General features: G+C 33.9%; 1 protein-coding gene across 5 annotated transcripts in view; it reads right to left on the bottom strand.

The window, feature by feature from the left end:
- Positions 1 to 11,022, bottom strand: part of LOC123673974 (intersectin-1) — a 34,813-nt gene extending 23,791 nt beyond the window's left edge. For all 5 annotated transcript variants that reach the window (XM_045608769.1, XM_045608767.1, XM_045608770.1 and 2 more), the window contains exons 1-8: positions 10,866 to 11,022; positions 10,559 to 10,759; positions 9,972 to 10,333; positions 6,414 to 6,876; positions 5,356 to 5,511; positions 5,007 to 5,236; positions 4,113 to 4,386; positions 1,680 to 2,331 (exon numbers count right to left, since the gene is read on the bottom strand). In XM_045608769.1, coding sequence (XP_045464725.1) covers positions 1,680 to 2,331; positions 4,113 to 4,386; positions 5,007 to 5,236; positions 5,356 to 5,511; positions 6,414 to 6,876; positions 9,972 to 10,333; positions 10,559 to 10,737 — 2,316 coding nt within the window. In that variant the 5' untranslated portion in view covers positions 10,738 to 10,759; positions 10,866 to 11,022. The remainder of the gene's footprint in view (positions 1 to 1,679; positions 2,332 to 4,112; positions 4,387 to 5,006; positions 5,237 to 5,355; positions 5,512 to 6,413; positions 6,877 to 9,971; positions 10,334 to 10,558; positions 10,760 to 10,865) is intronic.
- Between the last annotated feature and the right edge of the window lie 4,819 nt (positions 11,023 to 15,841).

Below are 15,841 nucleotides of genomic sequence, written 5' to 3'. Positions count from 1 at the left end.
AAATCTGTCTAAAATGCCCAATTTTTTGATGTTACTTACTCGTTTTGTTTCAAGGATTTTTTTTTCACAGCAGGTGTCCAAAGTCGAAGTTCTCGTTTTGCTAGCAATTGAAATCAAGATTTATCCATTAATTTACGGAAATCCACATAACTTTTTGACAGAATCATACTCATGTCATCTTAAATAACTATTTAAGATTCCATTACAACAAAAAAAATAAGCTTCGAGAGCTTTCCAGCAGAATTCCGACCCTGACAATGTTAAAAAAGGTGAAAATTCACTAAAAAACGTAATTTGGTAATAACTCGAAAACCATGCAACTTTTACTGGGGTCATGTTAGGCTGGTTAGGTCCCTCTTTAGCTGACCTACCTCCGGTGTCACTGTGACGTGCCTTTTATGGGACACCCTGTATAATGTTATTATTTTATACTCAAAGGTCACGTGAGTCAAGAATCGCGAGAAATGTCAAATATAAACGCTTCATGCGCCATCTGAAACAGACGCGATCTCTCGAATTCAAGTAGGTATAAATCTGGAAAATCTGCCGTTTTGTCTGAAAGTTTTACAGGTGAAGGGTGTTTTTTTTAGAGCTATAGAACTTTAAATTGCAATAAAACAACGATGGATTATTCGATTGACATGAATTTTATTTATCCGCAAGATAATCTTATGGCATTACATTTTAAATATGATTTCTGACATATGACCGCGCCAAGGCTGGCTCGGATGTAGTCCAATTTTCGATAACTTTTTCCAACATGTGTGGCCGTATATCGGCAATAACACGGCGAATGTTGTCTTCCAAATGGTCAAGGGTTTGTGGCTTATCCGCATAGACCAATGACTTTACATAGCCCCACAGAAAATAGTCTAGCGGTGTTAAATTACAAGATCTTGGAGGACAATTCACAGGTCCAAAACGTGAAATTAGGCGGTCACCAAACGTGTTTTTCAATAAATCGATTGTGGCACGAGCTGTGTGACATGTAGCGCCATCTTGTTGGAACCACAGCTCCTGGACATCATGGTTGTTCAATTCAGGAATGAAAAAGTTAGTAATCATGGCTCTATACCGATCACCATTGACTGTAACGTTCTGGCCATTATCGTTTTTGAAGAAGTACGGACCAATGATTCCACCAGCCCATAAAGCGCACCAAACAGTCAGTTTTTCTGGATGTAACGGTGTTTCGACATACACTTGAGGATTAGCTTCACTCCAAATGCGGCAGTTTTGTTTGTTGACGTAGCCATTCAACCAGAAGTGTGCTTCATCACTAAACAAAATAAAATGGACGTAGTGCGCGATACGTATTCCGCACAGAACCATTATATTCGAAATAAAATTGCACTATTTGCAAGCGTTGTTCAGGCGTGAGTCTATTCATGATGAATTGCCAAACCAAACTGAGAATAAATCACTTGACAGCTGTTAAATCGGTCGCCATCTTGAACAGTAATGCCAACTTATATAAGTTATATACTTCGAAAAAAAACACCCGTTATAAGTAGACACACCAGGTTTTCTATGCACCCTAGTTCCAAGTTCCAAAATGTAATAATGAAATATAACCATGAAATCTGTGTGGAACTGAGATATTCCCGCAAGATTTTGTTGTACAAGGTATGGCAGAATGAACAGATTTGCCACAGAATTAGAAAAAAAATTAAACTAACCTGAGCATCATCGTTCCATGCAGAATCATTTTTCCATGAAGAATTATAATCGACAGATTTTGTCGCTTGTTTCATCTGCTGCACAATATCTCTCTTCGGCGCATAAGTTTGGAAGAGGTTTTCACATTCTCCTATCAAGTTCTGCAGATCACTTCTCAAACCATTAAGAACGCTGTTATTGTTATCGATATCCGTCTCTTTGCCTTTGATTTGTTCATGCATATCCGCAACTTTCTCCCGTAAATTTTTAATGTTAACTTCTCTGTTTTCAAACGCTATCCTATCAAATTCTCCGTTCATTTGATTTTGTTTATATCTTGCTTCTAACTTGACTTTTTCCTGGGAAAGTGCCAGAAGCCTTGCATTCTGTTCCTTGAGTCTATTCTTCAATTGAGACATCTCTTGCATTTGAGAATCTCTGGTGGTTCTCATACCATCAATTGTAGATTTGACGTTAGAGACGCCTAATCGTGTATCGCATATTTTTTGTGATAAATCTTTCACTTGTTCATTGAGGGTGCTCAATTCTATTGTTAGGCTTTGATTCTTAGCTTTGAGCTTCAAAACATTTTCTTGTTCACGTTGCCTTTGTTGTTGTAACTCCTGCAGTCGCTGCTTTTCCCACTCAAGCTGTCTCTGACGTTCCATTTCTCTGTAAATAAAATGCAGATTGATTTCTATTCAACATATACACTGCGCAAAAAAACTAACGCACATTCTGAAAATCTCAATTTTAATGAAAGTTAACTCTACATTGACTTTATAACTTATTTTTTATGTTCTCTCGGGAAGGTTTTGAACGAAACAAGACACATTAAATGGAAGAAAAATTCAGGATTTCACCGAATCTTATGTGAAAGAAGAGAAATAAACAATTTTCAAAATACTGGAATGCTGATAAGTGATTTAATACTTGGTATTTCCATCCCTTGCGTTAATTACAGCTCGGCAACGACGGTTCATACTCAAAATGAGTGATCTTAAAATGTTCTGATCTAATCCTTCCCAGATTTCTCTGAGTTGGATTCCTAAGTCATTAAGAGTAGCTGGATGATTTTCTGAACTTCTCAGCCTTCTATTGAGGTTGTCCCAAACCTGCTCAATCGGATTGAGATCTGGACTTCTTGCTGGCCATTCCATTCGAGAGACTTCAACCTCTTCAAAGTACTCCTGAACCATGCGCGCACGATGGGGTCTGGCATTATCGTCCATAAAAATGAAATTTTCACCAATCAAGAATGTTCCTTATATACCTATCAGCATTCATAGCTCCATTATCAACGACCACTAGGTCTGTGAGAGCAGTCAAAGATATTCCACCCCATACCATAGTCGATCCTCCCCCAAACCAGTAGTATTCAGCAAATTGAACTGAGCATATCTTTCATGTGGACTTCTGTATACAAGGGAACGTCGATCACAATGGTAGAGGCAGCTTCTAAAATCATCTGTGAAGAGAACTCCTTCCCGAACAGCCTCTTCCCAATGGATATGTTCTCTCGCAAAATCCAAACGCGCCCTTCGATTGGCTGGGGTAAGAGCTGGGCCTCTTACTCATATTCTCTGAGGCGATTTCTTATTGTCTGAGTGCTAATTTGCACCCCATGAGTTTGCTCAAGCTGATTTTGAAGGAGGCGAGACGTTGCAAACCGTTGTCTCAACGAAGAAACTCTCAAGTAACGTTTTTGAATGGCAGTTGTTACCCGTGGTCTACCCTATCCTGGTCTTCGGACATTCATACCTGTCTCCCTGAATCGCTGCAACATTCTGGACACACTTGTTCGGGAAACTCCAAACCTTTCTGCAATTCTTGTGGATGTCCACCCTTCTTCTCGCAAAACTACCGCTTGGGCACATTCCTCTTGGGTCAAATTGCGTGTTTCGCGTTGCATAGCGATCGAGTGTAGAAAATCAAACGGAAGAAAAACTATTGATCACTAGAATTGATCGAGAACAACTGATTTCAGAATGGAGCCAATACATTCAAAATCTGATAATCTCATCTTTTTTATTCCTGCTGGAAAAAAACATCTGTATTGAAGAAAAACGTTGAAAGTGGATAACATATGCATGCATAATTCTGATAGAAATAATTATCATTGAGAACACCTTCAGTTGTAGAATAAATTTAAGATTTCCATAATGTGCGTTAATTTTTTTGCGCTGAGTATTTCTTTTATTATTTAATTTATCTTTCAATTTCAGTTGAAAATTAATTTCAGTGAAACCTTATATTGATGAACAATTAGTTATGCATTATTTCGATTGGAAATAACATCTCGAATTATACATAACTTGATTACTAGGATTAGTACTAAACTGAATAAAGCAAGTAATGATATGTCAGTCCGATGACTTTGAAAAAATTCATAAGTTTTTGCCTATAGGAATAATCATTATCACAATTTTTTACGTATATGAATTAACTCTTACTTTCTAGCTGCTTCTCTCTGCTCTGCCTGTCTTTTTCTTTCTTCCTCCTTAATTCTCTCTAGTTCTTGCTGTTCTCTCATCTGTTTTTCCAATTCCTCTAATCTTTTTCGTTCTGCTTCTTGTCTAGCCTTTTCCCTTCGTTCTATTTCTTCCCTTTCTTTTCTTTCTCTTTCCTCTGCCTCTTTTCTCTGTTGATCCAGAAGTTGTTTTCTTCTTCTTTCTAATTCTGCTTGTCCTTTTTCGAAGTTTTCTTTCCTCTTGTCTTCAAATGAAGCTGTAAAAAATTATATTTTGGTTACTCGAGTGTTGAATTTCGTTTTATTCAATGTCAATATTTCTTAAATTTGCATGGGGTTTCATACGATAGTGTCTGTGCGAGCACTAGATATTCATAATCTTGATATGATTGATATTTCTAGCTAATATCCAAATCCAATAGTATTTGCTGGTTTTCAGGAACAGATCAAGTTGTTTGTCATTAGATGTCAAGTATTGTCATTTTAATTCACTAAAAGTACTTGGAAATATATTTCTATCCGAAAAGTTGTTATTAGCTTCTGTTACTGAACAAACTGATATTTTTGAACATAAAGAACACCATTTGAACCTTGAAAATGAGCTACTATATTAGCTCTGATATTCATATGCATTCATTTATTATCGTTGTTTATTTCATTTCGTACAAGAATTACCATTTAACCTAACATTTTCAAATAAATGATATTCATCTGTGAAAGTTCTAAGTTTGCACTTCAAATTTTGAGTGTTGCCAAATTTAAGTTATGTTAGCTTTTATAAAAAATTTTCGATTGATTTAGATATTCTTGGAGATGAATGAAGCAATAAATCTCCATCTAAATTACGTTTCCATTAATTATTAAAAAAAAAACATACTTTGAAGAAGAGTCGAAGCAGGATCTAGCTCTGGTGGAGCGCTACCTTGACTTGAAATTGAAGCTGTCCTGGATAGAGACTTAGTTGTTTTTCTGAAAGTGGGAGGTATCAAGTCTAGTGGCAATTTGGCAGGAATAGGATGTCCTGTAGTTGCTATTTCACATAAATGCATAGCCAGAACGAACTCTTCACAACTCAAACGGCCATCAGCATCCATATCAGATAGAGACCTAAAAATTTATGGAAAATTAATAATTGCTATGGAGTGATATCTGATACAGAGAGTCATACAAAAAATAAACTGGTCTATATGTCATTATTACCTTCGAGTTGATAGTAAATCACTTACCAAATTTGAGCTAAAATATTTTGAGGCAGTTTACTCTGAATCATTATATTCCTAGCTTGAACACCGGATAAAAATCCGCTTCTAGTTCGATCGGTAGTGTTGAACAGTTGAGTATATTTTAATTTTGTTTGATGTGGCACAGTCCACTCTGCCTGACTGAAAAGGAAAAAAATAGAGTCAATTAAACCTAAAAAGTAGTTGACCTTGATAACAAGCTAGGAACTCATTCAAATTTTTTAATTTTCTAAAAGTTGTTTCATGGAATCTCGTGTCCACTCCTTAAGATACTCAAGGTAAAAAGTAACAAAAATTAGTTATTCGCAAATATCTATTAATTTCACATAATTCTTTCAAAAATAGAGCTATTACCCGAGAATGAATATGGAAGCTATCTAAATTTACAAATATTTGAAGTATCTATACTCTGAATAGACCAATAGCCGTCTTTCATCATATTATTTTCATTGAAAATTTGATATGAACTGAATTGTAATTTATTGTGAAAGTTTGCAGTGTCTCAAATCATTATTTAATTTTTAAACGGCGCCAGACAGCGGGAATTCGAAAAATTCTGAAGAGCGCCACCTTACAGAACTCTGTTAACCACAGCACCAAAGCAATAGGTGGACTAACTCGAAAAATGTAAACCCAAATCGAATCAGTGCACACACCAGGGATCCCACGCATCTTAGATCGCACTTAAACTAAACTTGTCAGAAGGGAGGCGGATGAATTACATAGCCACGCCTCCTTTATTGGAGAAAGTGTAAATACTGCATGCATCCTGATGCTACAACCAACATTCAGTTTGATGAATTACAGTATAAAGATGCCTGCCGCATTATTAGGTGGAAAATCGATTAGGAAACGACTAAAAAGTTTACCGTTGAACGATCCCCAATGGTTATAAGAGTACTCATTTCTATTCAAGTTAAAAAAAAACCGGATTATAAGGATACCTCTACATTATAAAAGAAGAACAGCACTAACTAATTTCATACTTAGGTCTAAAATGTAAAATCTTTGCAGAATGAGATCAAAATAGTATTCAAACTTACGGTGATTCAACTGGGGCACTCTTATCCAAGCTAGTCACACTTGCTCTTGGAGTACTAGATGCAACAGGAACTTGGGGTATTACTGGAGGCATTACATTGGCTATAACATCTCCAACAGCGGGAACAGGAGCTGCATTAACACCTTTCAATCCTCCGGACAACAAACCATCACCTGCATTTGTTAGTGGTAGGCCCCCAGGAGCAATTGCTCCAGAAATAAGAGGTTGTGGAGGTATTGGAGGTACAGAGCCAACAAGGGACTGACCCATATTCATTGAACCTGGTAAGACTGCCATGTTAGATTGTATGGTAGTAACAGAGGGTTGGACAGCTCCAATAGGAGGTTGAGCAGCTGGTTGCATTGTTGGCATGATAGGTTGTCTGGGAGGTACAGCTGCAGGAATAGGTGGTTGTACCAAAGGTACAGACGGCATTGGAGAAACAATACCAGTAGGCACAACACCTAAAATTGAAGAAATCAAATAAAAAAACTAGCAGCTTAAAATATTACTATTTCTATAAAACACAGCAAACTTTACATGCAGGCCTCCTGTTTCAATACCCTAGCTCCTCCCACTAAGCCGCACATTATACAAGTTGAATCAGCAGTTACAGTGAATATATGAGGATAATATTGTTGTAGATACTTCACTTTTTGTACTGAAGCGGTAGGTCGAATGAAGCGAATTCAAAACGTAAAAGCCATTAAATAATTTACGTGAAACTTGGAGAAAAACGCAGTTCCCTGTGACAATTGGCTGTTAGTAAGACAGCCATGGCACAGTTGTCAACAAAGGTAACAACCTTGGGAGATTTAGTTTTGGTTCTCTGGTCACAAGTTTCGTCTGTTCAAACGGTTTTGAATGTTTTTATTGTTTCGATAAATTCGGTTACATTAACTTAGTAGTAAATACTATCATGCTATTGTTTTTAGGCTAATTAATATTGCTAATTTTCAATCTCTGTTGTATTGTATCCTCGAATACAACAGTGATCAACATGGTTGAATCGCGATCATGACGTTACCGCGAAAACATCTCAAAATAAAAATATGACATCAGGTAACTTTCAGTGTTAGGAAATCGAAGAATTATTATGGGAGTTAAGGATAACATAATAACGTATATTTCTTAGCGAAACTAAAAAATTTACCATCTTATAACAGCACGGTTTCTACCCTGGGCGCTGAGTCGACTGTATATGGAATACATTTCTTGATCAATAGATGCTGACCATCAGGTTGACTTGGTTTATATAGACTTCAGGAAAGCGTTAGGCAAAATAGATCATAAATGACTTATCGACAAACTTGCCGAGGTGAAACTCCTGGTCTCCTGTACTATATCTGGACATATACAGTACTGACAGCGATACAACTTTAGTTGTAAATTACATTGAAATAACAATGCCCCCTGTAATCTCGAAAATTCTAGAAATGGTATCCTGTCTAGATAAATACAATTATCTTTCAAGTTCTCAAAATGGATCCTGACAGAGTAAATTGACTATTGATTGTACAAGGGAATTATATTTATACATATTGAAAGGTTTCAATGGGTATGTAATAACAAAAGTTCAATTTTGTAATCTTTCTGAAGCATTGGAATGTATGGAAACGAGATCTGCCTGGAAAACATAGAATATTACGCCTCGTGTTTAGGGAACCAGAAACAAATTACACCAGTCAACAACGAAAATATGTCAACTGATGGTATCCCTCAGGGATCGATCTTGGGGCATCTTCTATTTATTATTTATAAGACCCCCAAAAGAATATTGACTATCACATTGTTTTATATGCAGTTGATACATACCACCCCAGCTACACAATATGAACAACATTATCTACTAAATCAGAGAATATTAACAAGCAAGCAGCCAGTTGTCCATCGAAATAGGTCTCAACAACAAAAAAAGTAAAACCGTAACTTTCATATATTCCACTGCGATACCTGCGAGTGAAGCAATGTTCTTAGATGTTAAATTTGATACTTGACTCAGATAGAGAAATCATTGTTCCTATTCAAACAAAAATTACAGTCAGCCATATCAAATGTGTACGGAAAATCATCAATCATCAAACACACCTTCCAATCCAAAATTGAAGTTGCTAAAAATAAGCGAGTATATGAGAAGAGATCCATATAACATACGATCGAAACATAAAGGGAAATCTGCTATAAATTACTACCAGAAAATTTACTGGACTGTGACTCTATAAAAGACTTCCCCCAGCATGGAGGAAGCTGGAGATGAAGTGCTTGGAAAGGAAAATATTCCTACAAGAGAATACACTATACAACCTAATGGAATTCAACAGTATTTGTTAATTGTGCACATATAGTAATGAGTATATGTTATTTCTCTTTTGATTTGATGTAATTTCAATGAATCTATCTATCTATTTTGAATATCTAATGCCATGAACATATATAAAATCCCATTAGATAAATAAATGTGATAATTTGATTGATTCCCTTTCCAACATCTCTTTAGGGAAAAGGGAGTAGAGGTAGACATATGCAAAATAACTCAGTCTAGATAATCTGAATTCTGTTAGTATTTTGTGGGATATAAGAGTGATGTATTCTTATATCCTATTTTGAGATGTTTTTACGTTGCCTGCATCATATTTTTTTTAGGATATTGCGTCTTTGATTGATACAATCAAATGTATATTTTTTTCGAGACCAATATCTGGCAACTGAAGGATTGTGACCTCATAAAATTCTATGTGTCCGATATAAACTCTTCTGGAAAAATTTTTTGGGCAGTTTACAATTTACAGAATTTTACACTAATGTTTTTTCAAAATATGACCAACTGTGTATTACGATATGCCAATTTCATTAGAAATTTGAGTGCTGACAGGTGTCCTTATTGTCAATATAGTATTTGCTACATACATTAGTGAATCTAGATTTTTCAAAACTATCTTCGAATCATTTCATCCGCGCTATCAACTTTCCAATATAGTGTATTGTACAATGTATGGATAATCTGAAGTACCCTACAATCCGAACCACCCAATTGGTGAAATGATATGTATAATCCGAACGAATTAGCGAACAAAGTGAATCATACTATGATCCAATAGAATAATAGATAAAACAGAAAATCGAAAATGGACACAAGATGATGATGAAGATAATTGAGACACAGGGTTTTAGGAAGATGATGAGATAATTGCTGATGTCACTGAGGAAAATGAAAGCTCTGACAACGATGATGAACTTTTCAAAAAGTGTCCACTAAATTGGTGATCAGATCATTAAATTCATGTCTTTGATGGGCAGAAATACATATTTTTATATAAAGTAAAGCATTTTTTATGAAAATGAGTTTGCACGCTCTAGAAACGTTTCTATAATCCGAATGATTTGATAAACCGAACGGGTCCTGCCAACTTTCTGATTGGATATCCATACATTATTGTACCATTTAAAAATAATATTAAATGGATTAAATAAAGTAAAATGTTAATTCGTCATTTTTAAATCAAGGAAAGATACTTGTTTTGAATTCTACAGAAAAAAAAGTATATCGTATAGAACTAACCTGTAGGTGGATGGAAGTTTCCAATCAATGACTGCTGGGTCACACTATTCTCCATATTAGTTACATTTGCAGTTTTAGTTGTTAAATTTGGTATTAAATTGGGTTGAGGTTGAGACATTGTGTAGAGAGGCATTGTCATTTGTGGAACTTTTGGAGGATCAGGTCTTGGTGGAGCATTAATTAAAGCTGCATTTGGAAGAGGAGGGATAGCTGGAGTAGAAACAGCTTTCAGAGATGCAAGAAGTGTTGGTGGTAGCATTTTTGGAACTTCATAACCACGTAACTTCAGATTAATCAATTTGCATGCTATAGAGAATTCATCAATGTTCATTTTGCCATCTGAATCTGTGTCTGCCAATGCCCTAAAAATGATGAACAAAATTGTGATGCACAGATAATCATACTCTAGAAGAAAATAAAATTTTTACATACTGAAGTTTAAAGGTACTGATTTCACAAATCACTGTGTCAATCACTTTTTGAATTGTGAAACAAAATTTTGAAATGTTTCCTATTGACTTTCAAATGGATAATTCATTTATTCTTCTTAATAAATTAAAATATGATGAATGTAAAAAAATATTCACCAAATTTGTCCCAATATGAGTGGAGGTAACTGAGACTGGAGGAAAAATCCTTTTGCTTGATCTCCTGTGATGATTCCATTGATTGGTTTCAAGGAGCGAAATTGTTCCTCATATCTTATTCTTTCCCTCTGTAAAATTACCCAAGGGTCTGAGGATGGTGTACCGGCGGCAGACATCATTTTGGAATATTTCTTTATTGAGCTGAAATTCGATAAAATACATGATGATTAGGAAGAAATAAATTACCAATAAGATCAATCAATATTACCCCCAATTCAAAAACAGAAAAGTGGATGTTTAATATTACCTGCAATCTGTTCCAAATATTCAACAATTTCGGTAATTACAAAGTTATCATGTCTTCAACTTTTTGCAAAAATCTCCACCTTAAATTTATGCCTATTCTTTCATTTGACAACTTTACCAACTAGTTTAATGTCAAAATAATCGATAACATTCGAAATGCACAGAACACAAAAATTCATAGAGAATAACGTAAACCACAAAATAATAATTTAGAAAGAGATTTCTGTCTGAATCAGTGTTCGAAATATGTCCTATGTATTCGTTCAAGAGATACAGGCTGTTTTATTTTATCGCAAAATATTCAACTTCAGTTTTTTACCACGTGTCATAGAATTTTGCCAAACATCATCGTCGAAATCGAATCGAAAAACTTCCTCTCATTTTCTCAATGACTGTAGAATTCTTCGTCGGTTTTTCATTAAATTTTCTTTAATGACTGAATAACTCCCTAAACCTGTTCCATTGATGAGATGCGGAAGATGACTGATGAGCACAACTCCGACAAGGGCGATCAAATTGCCTCGCGGTCGCACGTGTACTATTTTCGAAGAATGAAAGTGACCAAATCGACATATACATACTATATTTCATATGACAATCAATTAGCATACTGAGATCTATTCCATAGGACTGGTTGACTGGTAAGACAATAAATTCCCTGCTAACATTGCTCCCTAATACATTTCTTGGAACTTGGAAAACTCTTCAATATTAATATTCTGGACTATTCAAGTTTGAATGAAGTATCCGAGTTTGATTATCCAAATAAAAAAAAAGTAAAAGTACTGTCGGCCAATAAATACCTCAGCTTCTAATGAATTTCTGGAAACTTCGACAACCCTTAATGTATACTCAATTAATCAAGACATTCTTGCTTTCTCCAAGTAACATTGGATGTAGGTACTATACCATTATATATTAATGGTATATTCAATAGTACAGTAGGTACATAAGTGCTATTGAATATCGATTATATTTCAGTTTTCAATAAACGAATAATGCGTTGATACATAGAATGCCTTTTATTAGATTTCCAAGAAAATTTTAAGAAATGAGTCTAAAACAATAACCAATATTCACTTCCAGTGACTTGTCAATAACACAATTCTGGATTAAAAAAAGCTATATTTTTATATTACTTGGTTATTCAGCAAAATTTTCTTCAAAATGGTTCAGTTTTTCATTTGAAAATATTTATGTTTTTCAATGGCACGAGACATCGATATGGACTAGTATGATTCGAGGATATTAAGGTTTCCAATAAAAATTAAGATTTATGATAATTTTATTCCAAAATAGTATAAAAGTAAGTTGGTACGTATTATAATAATATATGCACTCTTAATATATTTAACAAGAAGGAACATCGAAAGTTTATAAGGCACACATCACACATCTTAACAATAAATGCATTAATAAGATAATAAATTCTTTCCTTATATTCAACAGAAATAATCATGAAATAAAAAGTTCGAGTAAGCACGCAAATAATAGACAAAAGAAATCAATTTGGGATAACAAGATACAACCAATATAATGAAATTTAAATTTTACTAGATACAATTCTGGAATAAAGCAGGTAAAATGTTCTGATTTTATTCATTATTTTTAAAAAATCAACCTTTTTCAAGTTGAAATTAGCAGAATTCCAATATAAAATACAGTTTTCTAAAAATTAAGAAATAACATACTTAAATACGTCTTACCTAATATTGCACAAAAAGGCCTTCACAAGCTTTTGTAGCTCGAATTAAAAAATTTTTCAATCGAATTAACGAGAAGTCATTTCTCATTAGATAATTTCTACACACATAGGGATAATAATAATGTTACTTATTCTCTCCCATTGAATAAATTCACAATTTACAAAAAATGAAAATAGTTGATGAAATTTCATTTCGAATTAATAAAACTATTAGACAGAGATAACCTTACCAATAAACAATTGTCCCATTTCCAGCTAAACATTTCAATATTAAAATTGAAAAATCTTTTTCCTTAAAACTATGACAACGAAGAAATGAATTCAGTACATTCACTTAATAATTAATTATTCAATCACGATTACTAACACAGAAATATCTTAATTTTAAATTGCATATATAAATTGTTTCATGTAGATAATAATGAGGCATATTGATGAATTGAAAATATTTTTGTTCAATAAAACCTCTGAATCTGTTCATCGATATCAAAGGTAAAATTATATTTAGACTTGTATTACCAATTGACATTGAAAGTAGACACTATCAATCAATAAATGAATTTTTAAGGGATGTGAAGCGTGCTTAAAAATATTGACTAGAAAGATCTAAACATAAACCTTAAAATAAAAATACCAAAATGATTACGAAAAAAATAACATAAAATAAACATCACATGAGGAATCGGAAACTCTCAATGACATTTTCAAGACTAGACCCACTCTCGTCTATTCAATTTACATAAATGATGAAAATAAATAGGTAAATGAAGAGCAATAAATAATAAAATAAATAAAATTCTCAATAAATTAAAAAATTATTTGACATATGTTAATACACAACTTGCGCATCTCTTTCATTCAGTATATTGATCGAAATCACAATTTTCGTTTTTTTTCTTCAATTTTTAATATTTGTTCAAAAATATACGCGTACTTGTACATTTTAAACATTCGGATAAGAAATTGATGAACTAAAAATCAAATATTTCCTGGAATATTTGAAATCAAGAAATAACACGACATTTCAAAAGATGAGCCAAATCAACATTCATTGAAAAAATCGAAATTATGAACTAAAAAAAATTCTTGGTGAGACTGATGGTTAATTTAACTCATACTGGTATTATAAATACACGATTTCGTTCGTTGAGGTACCAAACTAAACGAAAAATTAGTACTCTATCAATTTAGATACATTAAGGCACTTTCAGCTAACCCAGAACCCCAGGAAACCCGGAAAATTAAAAATTTCCCTGGTAATTTTTTTCTTTTTGATTTGATATGATTTGGTCCCATGAACAATACTACCAAAATGATCAAAATAAATATTTTACGCTTCGAAACGATCATTTAACGATAGATACCGATTCGATATTCATAATGTTAATAACATTGAAACCCAAGAGCAATAAAATAAATAGAAATGCCCTGCTGCCATAGTAGTAGAAGTGATTGTTTCGAAGCCAAATATTATCTGTCTTTGTTATTTGGATTTCTGGAAAGTTGAGGTAAGGTGATGAGAGGTGGGGGTTTAATTATTAAGACTGTTAAGAGGGAATACCACCATGTGACTGCTCAGTTCAAAACAAAATTATAGATTTTTCCTCTTACATACAACTGATTTTTATCGGTTTGAACAATAATCTACATTATAGAATGACAATATTTTCAATTTGCGAATAAAAAAAAAATTTGATAACTTTTCGTTTTTCGCAAAAGAATTGATGATATGTTCAATGTACGAAGCACTGATATATTTTTAAAATATTCGTGAAAAAAAAAACAAACAAAAAATCATTACAAAAGAGGTAAAACCATTGTTTAAGTCAAGTTTTGTACCCAATGTAGAAACCTCTTTACCGACAAATGATTATAGAAATAGCCGCCTAGAGGGCGCATTAGGATGGACCCCAAAAATTCTGAGTTTGCCACATAATTCTAATAGGTACCGCCACATACGCACATCCAATGCCCTTTGCAGGGCGAGTAACCAACTATCTTCTCCTTAAACAATGGTAAAACTATAATTCTGTGAGAAAATGATCAACCGTCGCACAGTGCTGCCCTCTACTTATACGCTTCGTAAAGAGTAAAAAGGTAAAGGAATGTATGGTATAATCAAAGTCACTTGGAGGAAGCCAGAATATTTCCTTTATAAAATTTTCCAGAAATTCCTTTGGTGCCAGTGAATTTATTGCCTAACAATACTTTCAAATTAACCCCGCTATTCAGCGGATCGCGGTATCTACTTCAAAGGGACATATGCCCAAGCGTTTTTATGGACTAGTTCAAGTGACTTTGGATATGCTATACAACTTCGTACACCGTACAAAGTTTGGTCATCGCAGGAACGCCAGAGAGTAAATGAATGGATGCCTAATAATGCTTGACTGATACGCAGAAAGCCACAGGGTGGTAATCCCACCACGTACTAATCTTGAATCAATTTGAGTATTTGAGTTCTACATACTTTTTCGCCTGCCCGCGTCGAAACTATGCCATTTTAATGGTAACATTTCGAGATAGATAACAGCAAGTTGATGATTTTGGCTTCAAAAAAAGAGATGGTGATGATATTTCTATGTATTTTATTACTCTGAGAACGAAACTATATGAACGTTTTAACAGGGTTGAAGGAGGCATGGAGAAACTCTTGGATTTTTAATATATTGTTTAGCTTTCCAACTGACCACATGTGCGAATTATCAATATAGCTAGTTTAGTCAAGGGTAAGCACCTAAAATTCCTTGGATATATTACATAAGCACCTAGGTAGTACCTTGGCAGACACTTGTAACCGCCATAAAAGGTTGACTGTTTGCATATACTTTTTGAACTATTGCCTCCTAATGAGGACCAGGTTTTAAATTGCATTCCTAGCAATACCGCGAGATTCTTGCCAGAACGGTATTTTCTCAAACAACCGATAATGAAACATTATTGGAAATTTTACTTAAGCGTGCACATTAATATCAAGAAAAGTAATATTAATAAACATCATAATCGAAACGATCCTGAATAAGCTGCCTTTAAAGGGCTTCAATATTATATTATAATACATTCTTTCAAAGTAATCATACTTGAAAATGAATATCTTACGGTTAATCATAAGATTTTTTATTTATGAATAGAGTATTCATTAAAACAACAGAAAACCAACGAATGTAAAATGTTTTCCTCACAAAATTGTTTCCTTGAATTTTTCTTCTCGAGTAAATCTAATTATGGAATAGGTATAGAACTGCTCTCAACTAATTTTTTATGATCTTTCA

Source organism: Harmonia axyridis, chromosome 2 (assembly GCF_914767665.1).
Source record: "Harmonia axyridis chromosome 2, icHarAxyr1.1, whole genome shotgun sequence".
Classification (NCBI taxonomy): domain Eukaryota; kingdom Metazoa; phylum Arthropoda; class Insecta; order Coleoptera; family Coccinellidae; genus Harmonia; species Harmonia axyridis.
The sequence above is the reverse complement of the archived record's forward strand: the minus strand, read 5'-3'. Positions and strand labels throughout refer to the sequence as shown.